The 13,482-nt window shown below is 50.8% G+C and overlaps 1 protein-coding gene across 1 annotated transcript in view; it reads left to right on the forward strand.

The window, feature by feature from the left end:
* The window catches only part of LOC128793759 (hydrocephalus-inducing protein homolog), a 71,933-nt gene that overhangs the window by 22,727 nt on the left and 35,724 nt on the right, over positions 1-13,482 (forward strand). Inside the window, exons 13-22 of the mRNA XM_053953171.1 lie at positions 1,793-1,863; positions 3,987-4,219; positions 4,859-4,959; positions 6,206-6,341; positions 6,797-6,961; positions 7,429-7,581; positions 9,398-9,636; positions 10,694-10,946; positions 11,568-11,711; positions 13,049-13,189. Coding sequence (XP_053809146.1) covers positions 1,793-1,863; positions 3,987-4,219; positions 4,859-4,959; positions 6,206-6,341; positions 6,797-6,961; positions 7,429-7,581; positions 9,398-9,636; positions 10,694-10,946; positions 11,568-11,711; positions 13,049-13,189 — 1,636 coding nt within the window. The remainder of the gene's footprint in view (positions 1-1,792; positions 1,864-3,986; positions 4,220-4,858; positions 4,960-6,205; positions 6,342-6,796; positions 6,962-7,428; positions 7,582-9,397; positions 9,637-10,693; positions 10,947-11,567; positions 11,712-13,048; positions 13,190-13,482) is intronic.

Genomic DNA, 13,482 nt, shown 5'->3' on the forward strand with positions numbered 1-13,482 from the left:
GGAATTACCTTAGTGTGAGGATGCCTCCTGCCCTGGGTGGTACCCAGGAGCTGGAATGACTCCTCCCTGCAGGGATCTCCCTCTGCCTTGGGCCATGGCAGGCAGTGGGATGGATCAGCTTTGGGCAGTAGCTGCTCTGGGATGTCCCCCCTGAACAGCCAGCAAGGCCCCCAGGGCTTTGGAGGTTGGCCAGCCTGGGTGATTCTGCACCAGCAGCAGTGTTTGTAAAAACTTCTGTTAATAATCCATCCCAGATGGGCAGCAGCCTCCTCACCTCACCTCTCACAGCCATGCTGTGGGGGACAAGCCGTGCTCTCAACTCCTGTGCAGAGAGTGCCCTGGTAGCTCCTTTCCACAGCCAGGCAAGGGCTGATGTGGGAGACGGGGAACTGTGCAGCAGGAACTGTCCCAAGGACTTGGGCGTCGTCCTATGGGCTAGTGCCATTGCAAGACATAATCCTGGCCCAGCAAAAGGGGCAAGGGCTGATAAAAGGGGAGGCAGAGCTCAGTCCTCAGGACCACAGCACACGAGGGCTTGTCCCTGCTAGCCTGAGCCATGTGCTGCTAGGATCATGTAGGGTAAGCAGGAGATCTGATGCTGGCTGCTCTGGAGCTTTGGAGCTAGGCTGTTGCTGTTGGGAGGCACTGGGTCAAGGCAATAAAGAAATTACAGCACTCTGCAGTTGATTATACCAGTAAGATAAGGGAGATGGATAAAAAAAGAACAAGCAAGTTATTACTTAGCAAGAGAAAAGTGGTCAGAAGGTCTGTCCATAGTGGAGAAACAATTATGCTGGCTTTGTTTTTGGAAGAAAAGTGCTGCTTTTTTATTTTGGAAACCAAGAGGGAACCTTTCACCATCAAATAATTGATTCTCCTCTGTCCCTCCCCCAAACTGGTCATGGGATGTTTCTGCATAAGCAGCTTCCTCCTTGAGCAAAGGCAGGTGTCTCTTGTTGAGAGGTGTAGAGCAGAGCCAGTGGCAGTCCTGTGAATATAACAGAAGGCACAGCTCGCTGGTCCTTGATTTTTAACCAAAAGGCAGAGTGGGCGTTGATTGGCATCAACCATGAAATAAACTCGTGAGTGTTGTGCAGCTTCAAGTGCTGATTTTCAGTAGGTGACTTTTGGAGTCTGTCTGCTGAGTTCAAGGACACGTGAGGTGGTGTGCTAGATTCAGGACACCCTTGTTTGGTTGTTTAAGCTATTGCTCTTGGCTGTGCCAGCTGGTGCACTGCTGACAAGCTGGTCCTTTCCTCTAGGAGTCATCTGTCCACTGTGTAGAACTGTTACTGCTCTTTTCAGAGCATGTTTGGGGCTCCCCCGGCTTCATGTCTCAAAACTGTGTCTGTAATGATTGTGTGGGTCAAACTCTCCTGAGAAAGCTCCTCCATGGGAACAGCAGTTACAGCTCAGAAGTAGCAAAGCAGGGCACCTGTAGCTGGAAAGTACAGAAGTTTGTGGGGGCACCTTTATGTCCATCACATTACAGATGGGGAGACTGAGGCACGGAGCCACGTCTGGGTGTGTGTTCAGGGTCCTTCATGGGACCACCAGCAACCCGGGGGCTTTTCCTGCCTGCCCTGTGCCCAAAGCCCCATCAGTGGCTGTTGGCTGCTGGCCACTTGGCTTTAGCTGCCTCCACAGGGGCACTGTGCTGAGCACATGGTGCTGTGTTGATTTGAACCCCACCGTGCCCTGACACCAGGTTTTATGCCCCCAAGCCATGGCAGCCAGACCTTTGCAATTCCCTTTAACCAAGCCATTTCCTCCTCTGTCCTCGCTGTCGCAGGGGGTGTGTCGTTGAACCGACTGTACGCTTCAGTGTCCATGATGAGCTCAGCTTCGGGGACATCTCCTTTGGTGAGTGTTCCCTGGGCTGGGACACAGCGTGAGGGATCTGTGTGTTCCAAAATGGAGCACTTGAACATAAAAGCATCCCTCACTCATGTTCTGCCACAGCAGCCTCTTCAGGGTGTGAACTCCAGGGCTGCTGGTGCCTCAGGTAGCATTCTGCCATTGTGAGATCAAACAGAACCAAGGCATAGAAAGTCAGTATTTTCTGCTGTCTCTGTCCTGCTTTAAAAGATAGATGTCTGCCAAGGAAGGTGGGAGTCTTCCTGGAGTGGAAAGATGACCCCCTCCCACCCAATTATTATACCTTTGAAAGTACAGGGCTCACAGGCAAAAAAAAACTTGGGAAAAAGGAATAATAGTTCTTTACCAGAATATATCAGGACAGCACAGACAACAACGCAAGAACAGACATTGCCCACCCGCCAAGTACCGGTTTTTCCCCTTTGGTGTAGTTATGATGACAGCAGGAGGGGCTGTGGGCTCTGGCAGGGCAGGAAGGAAGGAAATGCTCCTTTGGCGAACTCACGGGCAGAGGGGATCTCGGCACTGGCCGACAGCAGCAGGCAGGAGCGGGGAAGGCAGGCGGGTTGGATCCCAGTGCTGAGCCGCAGCCAGGGCAGTCCCGGGGCCAAGCACACAGCCTCCCACAGCAGCACACGGCCGACCTTCGACTCCCGAGCGGGAGGAAGGGAAGCTCCGCTCCCTGCCGAACCTGAGGTCAGGTCCGACCTCACAGCCGCCCACGGCATCGCGCCACAACTCCCAAAAACCCTGAATGGAAAAGCCCACCCCCGCAGCCAAAACCTCCCAAAACCCCTATCCCCCTTTTTCGACCAAGGGGAAATTCACTACGGAGCCTAAACCCATAATAATGAAGTTCATTAACATTTTGAGAAAAGTAATTGCCTTTCCTGAGCTGCTTCTTCCCCAGCCTGCATCACCACGGAGGCACTTGTCAAGTTGCCTTTTGAATAAATGAAACAAGAAAGGCAACAGGTAGAAATATGGTTCTGAAACAGGAGATTCATCCTGCTTAATCCAATTTCATTCCTAAGGTCTCTTCAGCTGAAGGCAGCTGTTGTATCTTTGCTTCTTTTTAACTGTTGATGTCAGTCTCATTTGAGGTTTTGACATCTGTGTTTGTCCTTTTTGTGCCTCTCTTACCTCCCTGCTGGAGTCACTGCTGGAGCTGGCAGTGGTCACTGTTGATGAGAAGCTCTGGGCTGTAGCTGCAGTTGTTTTTTCTCCCCATCTGTGTTCCAATGCCTCTTGGTGAGCAGGCCTGGGGAGAAGTCTCCTCCCCACAGAGCTGGCCAGCCCAGCCAGATGTCCACTGCAGAGCAGGTTGTGGCTGCTGTCCGGGCTCTGCAGGACATCCCCACTGTGCCTGGCTCTATCTCTGACTTTCCAGTATGGAAAGCAAATCTCAGAGCTAAACTGGGGTAAACCCTTGCAGGCAGCAATCACAGTGAGCAGCATGGGTGTGATGTCCCCGTTTGTTGGGTGGGGTGGGACATGGTTCCTAATTGCTAATCTCAAAGCAAGGCTCGGGTTTGCCTCCAGTTGAGTGGGCTCTGAGCTGTCACGTGCTCAGTCTGTTTGGCCCAAACCAAGAGCTGCCTTAAGGATCCTGCAGAGAGGAACTGCATTAGGGTGCTTTGCATCATGTTCTAGTTCCTGACTACATCCTCACTTTCTTTTGCTGTAGCTTCTTCTCAGTGACGACTCACTGTTTCTAGATCTTGAAAACGGTGGGAGTGTTGGCAGCCTTAACAGGGAATTTTACAGCTTGAATTCTCAGAGTAAATGTAAATGCTCGGTCTGGGTGCGCACTCATCTCTGAGAAATAACCGGCACTGGTTTGGGGCAGGTGAGGGAGCTCTTCCCCATCACAAAGAGAGAAACTTGCAGTGTACAGCAGGGCTAGGAGTGGGCATTTTCAAGGCTGCAGTCTGGAATCAGTGTCAAAGGGAACTAAGTGACGGTTAATTCCTCATGCAGCTTCTGGGTGAGCTGTAGTTCAGCTAATAAAGAGCTAAACTCCAATGACACTTTCATCCTACCAGGATATTCACACCAGGAGTCATGCCACAATTGGTGCCTAAATGGATATTTGTGTCCTTTCCTAGGCTTTCCCTACACCAAGAGCTTTCGCCTGACTAACACCTGCCCGGTGCCCGTGACGTTCAAGCTCCGCATGTTGGACGATGACACGCAGCCTGCTGTGAATAGCTGTGATCAAATACACAGCGACAGTGACCCATCCGGGACGGAGGGAATTCATTTTTTCCCGGAGCCAAGAGAGTTTACAATGAATCCCATGCAAGGGACCATCCTCCCCCAGGGACACCGGGATATCAAGGTATGGGAAGAGCCGAGCCACAGACGCTTCAGCACCAGGGCTGAAGCTTCACTGGAGTGTGGGAGGGCTTTAGCTCTGGTGCCAGCTTTGAGCATCGTGTGAGTGAGAGATCTGCACTGGTGTGAGGCCTCTGCTAGCTGGGTTCCTCGGGATGTTCCTCAAGGAGCACTGTTTTGTTTCCAAAATCTCATTTCTCCTCTCCCGGGGAGCAGAACAATTAGTGTTCACTGCAGGGATCTCCAGTGGAGACAAAAAAACTGCAGCCATGAACTGCCCAGCACCTGCTGGGCCACACTTTGCCCTCAGATTCCTGCTGTAAAGCTGAACTCATTCTGTTTAAGTCAGTTTTCCTCTGCATCTATGTCATTGTAGACAGATGAAAAATTGGCCCCTTAATTTGAATGCAGTGGTGTGTAGAGCTTTAGTCTAATGTTTCAATTTGGCTGACCTATGCCCTGATAGCAAGGTGTGTTTATCAAATCTGATCTTGCCAGAAGGCTTTTGTTACTCTCAGAGACTGTGCTCTACACATGGACCAGGAGAAGAATTAAGGCAAAATCCTCCCTCAAGAGCTGGAGGATATCACACGTGAGTAATGAGCTTTTGTAAGGAAGAATTTACTGCTCTTCTCTTCCACAGGTGACCATGTGTTCCAAAACCGTGATGGAATTCTGCCGGAAAATGCTGGTGGACCTGGAGGGTATTGGCGAGGGAGTGGCATCACTGACCATCACAGCCAGGTACCAGCCCTTCCCTGGCCTCCCCCAGCCACTGCCTTGCACAGGCTTTGCTGGCTGCAGCTCCCAAGGAGAAGTGCTGTTTAATGACCTCATGTTGTGCCCAGCTGGACATGAGAACAGCAGTGCTTGGACAGCAGCCTGTGGTGCAAAGCACCCCTGCTCCCAGCCCAGCACGGTCCTGGGCCCTTTTCTAAAGGGACCAGGAATGATATCATTTATTGGCCTGGTTTTTGGTGCTTGAGCTGGAATGAATTTCCCGAGGGCCTCCTCTCCTTCTTCCTGCAAGAGGTGGAGTTGTGCTGGGTTGTGACCACCCTGCATTGGTTTGGGACACACCAAGCAGCCTGCTGAGAGTCAGGGTCTGCTTCTGTTAATGAGGGCACCTGGCAGTGGAGAAGTGGCTCACAGCAGAGTGGTGAGGGTAAGATCTTACAAGGGGAAAACAGCCCTTGATGTGGCAGGTCAGCCCTAGTTTTTCTCCTTCCCTCTGCTTCCCATTTTGAGCTTTAATGTTCTCAGACGTAAACCAAAAGTCGTTCTTGCTGCAGCAGAATTCCATGCTGCTCTGCTGCTGTGGGCATCAGTTTAATGACAAGAGGGATGCAGTTCCCTGGTGCTGTTCCCTGTCCCAGGCAGAGCCATCCAGTCAGTGCCTGGGCTGCCATTTTGTAAAGCAAGTGCAACTGGGGACAGTCAGTGCATGGACCTGTGGAGTGAAGGGACCGAGGGAGCTGTAGGACCTGGGAGGGGGTGATCCCCCCTCTGTAGGGCAGGGGGTGTCTCGTGCCCTCCAAGGCTGGGGCAAACAGCTGAGTTGTCAGGCAGGGCAACAGCACCGTGGGAGAGAAGGGAGTCATTTTTACTGAGACACTAGAGTCGTGTGTTCCTTGAGCCCTAGTGAGCACTGATCCTTGTTGGGAAGGCTCCCCCAGAGCTCACGGATCACTGGGACTGCTACAGGAGTCCTTGCAAGCCTTCTTGGGTTAAGGAGGGGCTGAGGCAGCTGTGGGACAAAGTGCTGTGCCTGGGGCACTTGGCAGCCTCTGGGTGCTGCCTCTCAGGGTTTGCCCCTCCTTGACAAGGCATGTTTGAGTGGGAAGACTTAGAAGGCAATTATCACTGCAGGGCTGTTAAATGTCCATTTGACAGTGACAAATGTGTTATGCTCCATTTCACAATCTTTGGGAGTAAACGTTCTCCATTCTCTCAGTATCTCTGATTCCCCTGGGGTCATCTCTTTGCCCAGGTGTCTGGTTCCTGAGCTGTACGTGTACCCTCAAATCCTGATGTATGGTAAATGCCAGCTGAAGGAGCCATATGAGAGGAAGTTCATCATTGGGAATCCCACCGACCTTCCTGGCTGCTACAGGCTTATTCCCCAGGTTTGGCATCACATCCACCGCCTCCTCTCAAATATTTCTGAAGAGAAAAAAAGGTTTTAGGGGGGAAAAGGGTTTGGATAAGACCTTGCTGGTTTCTTTTCAGTCTTAAAGATCTGCTGAGAACAGGATCCTACCTGAATGTAAACTTTAGGATGCAGTTTAACCTCCTGAGGAAACAGTTTATGTTCTAGTCTTCAGGGTGTTTTCTTGTGGGAGATCTTAGAGGGTTGTGAAAAGCTGCTGCATCTACAGACACCAGTGCCTGTGCTGGCAGCCTTCTTGCAGGACCCCCTGAGAATGCTAAGCCTACAATTCTTGCATCTTGTTTGTGCCTTTTACCTTTGTCCTGGGGATTTTTAAAAAATGTGTGTAAGTTGCTGTTGCGGTGGGTGTTCAGGAGTCTAAAGTTTCTTCAGAGGTCCCTCTGAAGTTGCATTTGATTCTGTCCCTTCCAGAAACGCGAGGAGGACTCTCCTGTGCTCTACTCCAGCCCCAAACCCTATGGGATTGTCCGGCCTCGCAGCACTGTAGAGATTCCAGTTATAGTCAAAGTCCAAACACTGGGCGAGCATCGCACCAACGTTCTTGTCGGCGTGTTCGGGGATGAGAGAAACCCACGGGTGAGCGCAAGGGGAGATGTGTGCCTTTGTGCAACTGCTCCTGGCAGGGTGCAAAGGGTACAGGGATTCTTCCGGGGAAAACAGGCACAGGCTGCTGAGGAGAAGGACAGGAGGGATCGGTGGCACAAACAGCTCATGCCTTATAGGTGGTAATCTCAGTGTCTGACACAGAAGGTAGTTCATCTAAGCTGGAATCGAGGATGATTTTAGTTAATTATTCTTTAAAATGCTATTAACTTTGGAAACATCTGTAGTTTGAAAGGTTCTCTTACCTTAATCCTTTTAAATATGGAGGTGAATATGTAATTTTCTTTTTCCCCAAAAGCCCAGCATTTCAGGTGGAGAGTGGCAGCTGTCCCTAAAGAAATAACTTGAGCAGGGTTGAGCTGTTTAAGCTTTGTTTAGATTTTCCTGTTGTGGTTTGTTTCGGTTTTTAAAAAATCTTTCTTGCCTGCTTCCTGGAACAGAGAATAGAACTACAGAGCTCTGGATGCCTGGCAAAAATCTGCCTAAGTGATCGCAAGATAGACTTTGGCGAGGTCCCATTATTACAGCCTACTTCACGAAGCCTTACCCTCTTGAACAATGGTCTCGTCCCTATAGACTTCAGGCTAGAGATCGTAAGTATCTGTGGGGCTGTTTTCCAGGGAAATTGACTGGTCAGTAGCAGCCATGACTTGGTTTTTACATGCAAGATTTCCATATTGCCCTGTGTGAGAGGAGGCAAGATACTCCAATACTCCATCTGAGCGAGGCAAGAGGAACCTGGCTCTGGAGTGGTGTTAGCTGGGGCATCCCTCAGTGAAGTCAGGTGCAGAGATGTTGGAGCAGAAATTAATCTGGATTGTGTTGACAAGTTCTCCCTTAATTTTATCCTTTGTCTTTAGCTGTGCGTGTCACATTTTGGAGCTCCAAGACCAAGAGAAACCTGTGGTCCTTTGCTCCCCAGAGAACGTGGATTTCCCTATGGTTCCCTGTTCCATCTACATTTGCTTTGTGCCAAACTGCTGTTAGTAGTAGAGAGCAGGGTGTGAGGTCTGTCCTCAGACTGCTCGTGAGGAGGCAATTTTCACACCTCCTGTGGCTCAAGCCAGCTGGGCTGTCCACACAAAGATGTGTGGGGGTTGTGCACCCCCACAGCCTGTGATCTCTGTGCCGTTGAAGAGCATCTTTGGGGACCAGCTGCAGAGAAAGGCTGTTTAATATTGGAGGCTGCATAGGGCAGAAGGAGCTGGGGCTGCTCCCCTGGCAGGAAGGGCTTGTAGGCTGGGCCTGGGGCTGGGGCTGGGTGGGATGTCTGCTGGAGGGGGAGATCTGTGAGAGGCCTGAGGTTTGTTCTTCTTCATGCTGGGTGTGTTGGACTTGTGGAGTTGGTTAAAACCTGATCCTAAGGACTTGTTTGTGGCCGTGGGTAAAGCGTCAGGCCGTGTGGGAGAGTCCAGCCACAGCCTCCTGGGCCAAGGAGGAGGGGTGTGAATTTTCATCTTGCTGCTTTTCCAGCTGTTTGGGGGATAAATGTTACCCTGAAGTGAGGGGGTTTTTCCAGGGCAGTTTTCCCTGACTCCACAATGGAATTTTGCTTCCAGCCTCTGCAGGGAGCAATGCACCTTAGCTGGGTGGTTGTGGTGTGTAAAGGATGGGTTTCACATGCTCGTAGCAGGGCCAGACCTGCAGAGCTGTGTCTGTACAGCTGTGCTGGTGCAAGGCCTTTCCTCCCTCCCCGGGACAGCTTCCAGCTCTCTTGCCCAATCCGTGAAGTCCATGAGAAACCAGAGAACAGGAGTTCTTGGGAAGAGTGGGCCATGCCCACGGAGCACACGTTGTCCAGTTTGCTTTCTGCTTCCTGCTTTCCTGCTCTGCTCTAACCATTTGGAGGTGACTTTTCCAAAGCAGAGGGCACTGGGACATCTCTCTACAGCTGATGATTGGTGGGAAGTGAGGGCTTCAGTCCTTGAGGGGATGTTGAGAAGCATTGATGGCCCCTTGGGAAAGAATAGTTTGGTGTTGGGGTTTTGCTCAACTGGTTTTGCAGAGATATTCTTCAGGCTCTCAGCAGTGTCCTCCAGCCATGTGGTTTCTGCAGTGGGATTTGAGCAGTCATGGCTTCCTCTGGCCTTGAGCCTTTGTGAGAAGCCAGGAGAGAGAAAGCAGCTTTCCTTGGCCCACACTCCAGAGAAAGACTGGGGAAGGCACACTCTCCTGAGGATAAGCATCCCTTGGGTTGGGCAAAAGTGGGTTAATTGGGTGAGTCCGTTAAAGGAGGGGAAAATGCAGGTTGTATGAGCTCTGCTGTTGCCCTGTACTGTAGCTTAACTTTAGGGAAATTAAGCCTTTAGGATTTTTGTCCTCCCCTCTTTGGTCTTTCTTTTCTCCTATCCCACAAGACACCAGGGTGGATGGTTTCCATCCTAAATGCATATTATGCTTGTCTTACAGAATCCCCCACCCCACTGCTTTGCCGTTGAGCCCAGAGAAGGAGTGATCCCTGCTAGGGGCAAGGTTCCTGTGACTGTCACAGCAGCCCCGGATGACACTCAGCTTTTTGCTGGCAATGTCCAGCTGTTCATTGGGAACAGCCTTTGGACCTCCTGTGCGGTGGAGGTTTTGGGCACTGGCACCACAATTGTCACAGACAAGCCATTAACCCCAGAGCTCAACTTGGGGTACCAATTCAGGTAGGAGATCTCTCCACTCCCACCTCTCCTCCTGTCTCAACATGGAGCAGTTTTGCTGTAGTCTGTCAGGCAAGATCTTGTTCAGTGCTCAAAGCCCTGACTCCTTCCTTGAAGGCAGAGTTCCTTTAGAAACATGTGATGGCCAGTTGAGAGTTGTTAGACACTCTCAAAAGCCACTGACAGGGAAACCAGGTGCTAAATTGCCACTGAATTGTCTTTAGTTCTAATACATTGATGTCCTCACTTGATGAAGTAATGATCTCACAGGCTGCCCTGGAGCAAAAGGTTCCCAAAATGGTGCCCAGATGAGGCAGTCCCTCCGTGTGGCTGAGGGACCAAGGGAAGATGGCATCACATCCTTCCCCTTCCCCTCCAAATGGCACCTTCCAGGCAATCAGGGGCCCTGGGAACAAAGAGACAGGAGGGTGACAACCCTCACCTGAAGGCAGGAGCCCACAGAGCAGTTCCAGAGGCAGAGTTGCCAGCAGAGTTTGCAAAGTTCGCTTCCAAACGGTTTCTAATTGCAAAATGAAGTTTCTACAAATGACTACCAGTGCTGCAAAACCAAGGCTGCTACGAATGAGAGAGGCCCTGCTGACCTGGTTTCCTCTCCTGGAGCAGGCAGACAATTTTTGCCAGCTTGCTGGGGTCATCCAGAAACTGCCTCTGAGCCAGCTTTTAGACATGCCTGCAATCATAGCCCCACACACAAGGTCCCCAAGTGCAGGGTCTCAGAGATTCAGTCACAGTTTCAGGCACAGATTAATACAAAATACAGCAACAGCATGAATCACCCCAGAACAAACATTTTGGGGGAAAACACCACGTCCTGTTAGCCTTGCCTGGAAAATGCTACATTACCACTACAAGCATATTTCTCTTTGCAATAATGACATCGGAAGGGCAGCTCATCAGACACCATTTCTGGTCCACATTAAGAGCTGGAAATGAAGACAGTCTCCAAGCTATTAACATCTCAGGTTGCTCACTGGGAGCAATCTGATGACCAGGGAAATAGCAATTCCCATACTATTTTCCATCCTGCCTTCTATTCTAGCCACCTTCCCTGTATTCGTCAGTTCAAGCTAACAAATAGAGGCAACCGTGTGGATTGGCTCTCATGGAAAGCGAAATGCTACAGCCCACCTAAGGGGAAGGACCAGAGTGTCTCAGCCCTCAGCAGCCCCAAAGATGATTCCCAGAGCCCCAAACGTGCCGCCCCCGTGTTTGAGGTGGAGCTACCGACGGGGAAGCTGCAGCCAGGCGAGTCTGTGGACATGGTGCTGCGAGGCTTCTCCCGCATCCCGCAGGTGAGGTCCCCACCACGGGCTGAGCCTGGGGAACCATCAGATCCCCTCCCCTGGGCTTGTCCCACATCCCTTGACATTTGCCTGGGGAAATGAGGAGGGGCCTTCACAAAACTGGTTTAAGACCACACGTTTCTGTGGCAGCACCAGTTGCTTTCCCTGCTGGCCACCACCAGACCAGCTAAGACTTTACTGTGATTCCACAGCTACCAAAACCCAGTGCTGATCCCAAAGTAGGGGTGGAAGGAAATACTGCTCTTTTGGGGCAAGCAGTATTGCATGCTGAGTCAGCAAAGAAGGGCAGAGAAATAAGTTACACTTAGACTAGAAGCCCAAAAAGGAAGTGAATGAAACAAGTGCCAAGTGCTTTATCTGGGGTAAGCACGGAGTAAAACAAAAGCCATGTGAAGGGAGGGAGTTTCTCACAAGTGCCTTTTGTGGTTATTGGGGTGCAGTGTTACAGGCAATTGAGCACAGAATAAATAAGCTGCATCACAGGAAGAAAAAGGGGCAGTGACTGTAACTGTGGCAGGAATAGGGCCCGTGGTGGGTGCTGAGCCAATGCAGGGCATTTGCAGGGTGCCCTGCCACCACCCACTGCTGACAAGTGACTCTTGCATGCAGGAGGTGCAGGATTATGTGTTCTGTGAAGCTGCCATTGAGATACCCAGCCACAAAGAGAAGATAATAGAAACAATCATTACCTGCAAGTTCATTCACCCCTCTATAGAAGCATCAGCCAGTCAATTCTCTTTCCGGGTGGAGAAGGTAAGTCTCTGGATTGCATCCTGGCATTTAAGAGCATGGCTGAGGGGGCTGTGTGCTTGTGTTAAAGCCCCTCTTTACCCTTCCTGAGGCACTCTGTAAAGTGAGTGAAGATGCTTTTAGAGATGAGACTGGTATTTAACGTCCCCAAAGTAAAATTGCAGTTACAGCTGCACTGCCAAGGAGATGGTGGCACTTCCAGAGAAATGCCAGTTTCTCTGCTCACTGTAAAGGGAGGCTCTGAGGATCCTCCAAGGCCCGGTGATGTCTGTACACTGATGCTGTAGGGAAGCTGGGAAAAATGGACATTCCTGTGAATTCCTCAGGCTGACAAGGAAAAACCCATCATCTCCTGTGTCTCTTTGGCTTCTCTGCTGTTGGCATGGATGCTTTGTGGTATAGCTATATGGTACAGCTCTGTGCAGTTTCCTAAGCCTCAGCTGCTTGTAAGGACCCCCAGACATCCTGCAGCTGCAGTGCTGATAACACTGAGGCAGAGCAGATGCCCTTTAGTCTCTGGATCCCAACTCCAGCATCATCTTTCTGTCTCCTGCAAGTTGTCTGAAAAAGAGAAGATGGTTCATGATTTGGTTTCTGTAGTTTCAGGTGTCTCCTCTGGTTGCCAGGCTTCCACTGAAGTACAGAATCCCTGGAACAGGCAGTTCAGATGTAATTTAGAAGCTTTTCAGCTCTCCCTGATTCTGCCTGGGTTCTGCTCGATGCCACACACACAAACTGATTTATTGCATACTACGGCACAGCACCTGTTTGATATCAGTACATCCAGAAGTAGTTCCCCAAAGTCTCTGGTTTCTCTAAACCATGCAGGAAGCCCAGCACAATGCATAGACAGGAAAGAAGAGCCTGGGCTGATCATAGCTTTGAGACCACAGACACCTTGTCCCTGTAGCAGGGCTGCAGGACACATGCTGCAGGCAAACTGCTTTTTGAGGCTGCTAGAGCCAATAAGGTTGTGAGAAATGACTCTGTGCATGTGAAGATCATCTAGTGCTGTTCTGCCCAATAGAGAGACAAAACTGGAGGCAAATGGTCTGGATTCACTTTCTGCTTTAGATCTTTGTTCAAGCAGCCACCTCCTCTCAGGGGCCTGTTCCCTCATCTGTACGTGGGAGTGTTTCCCTGTCCTCCAGAGGATGCTGTGGTTTCTAAAGATGAGAAGCATCTGCTATAAAGAAAAACCTCCTGGAAGGGTAGAAACAAATAGAAAGGGTAAACAGAAATGTATGCACTTCTGGGGCTGAAAAATGTGAGATGCAGCAGAAGCAGAAGGAGGTCTGTGGCTGGCTGAGGCTGTTTTTCCTTCTCTCCTGTTTCCATAGAAACCCAGTGATGTCCTGACACTGCAGTACCAGCCTTTGGCTTTAAAAAACACCTGCCTGCTGCCACTGGACCTTATGCTGGACTTGGAGCAGCCATTCCTGGTCTGTGATGAGGACCAGAAGCCCCTCCCAGACGGCCAGGTGAGCAGCCCTGGACTCCTGCAGTGGGGTCTGAAGAGGAGGGATGTGGTGGTGCCTTTCTGTTGGGAGCTCCTTGAGTCAAGAAGTTTATTCTGCAGTATCAGCAGTGGGCTGGCCTGAGCTGCATCAGCAGAGCTGCTGAAGGAATCAAAATCTTATGTGAATTGAGAAGATCCATCCTGGCTTTAAGGCACAGGGAGAAGGGAGCAGGCAACTGGGTCTGGGCAAGCCATGCAGTAAAGGTGTCTCCTGGAAAGCATGCCAGCTCTCCAGCAGCCACCCCCTTGTATTGG

Source organism: Vidua chalybeata, chromosome 11, assembly GCF_026979565.1.
Source record: "Vidua chalybeata isolate OUT-0048 chromosome 11, bVidCha1 merged haplotype, whole genome shotgun sequence".
NCBI lineage: Eukaryota > Metazoa > Chordata > Aves > Passeriformes > Viduidae > Vidua > Vidua chalybeata.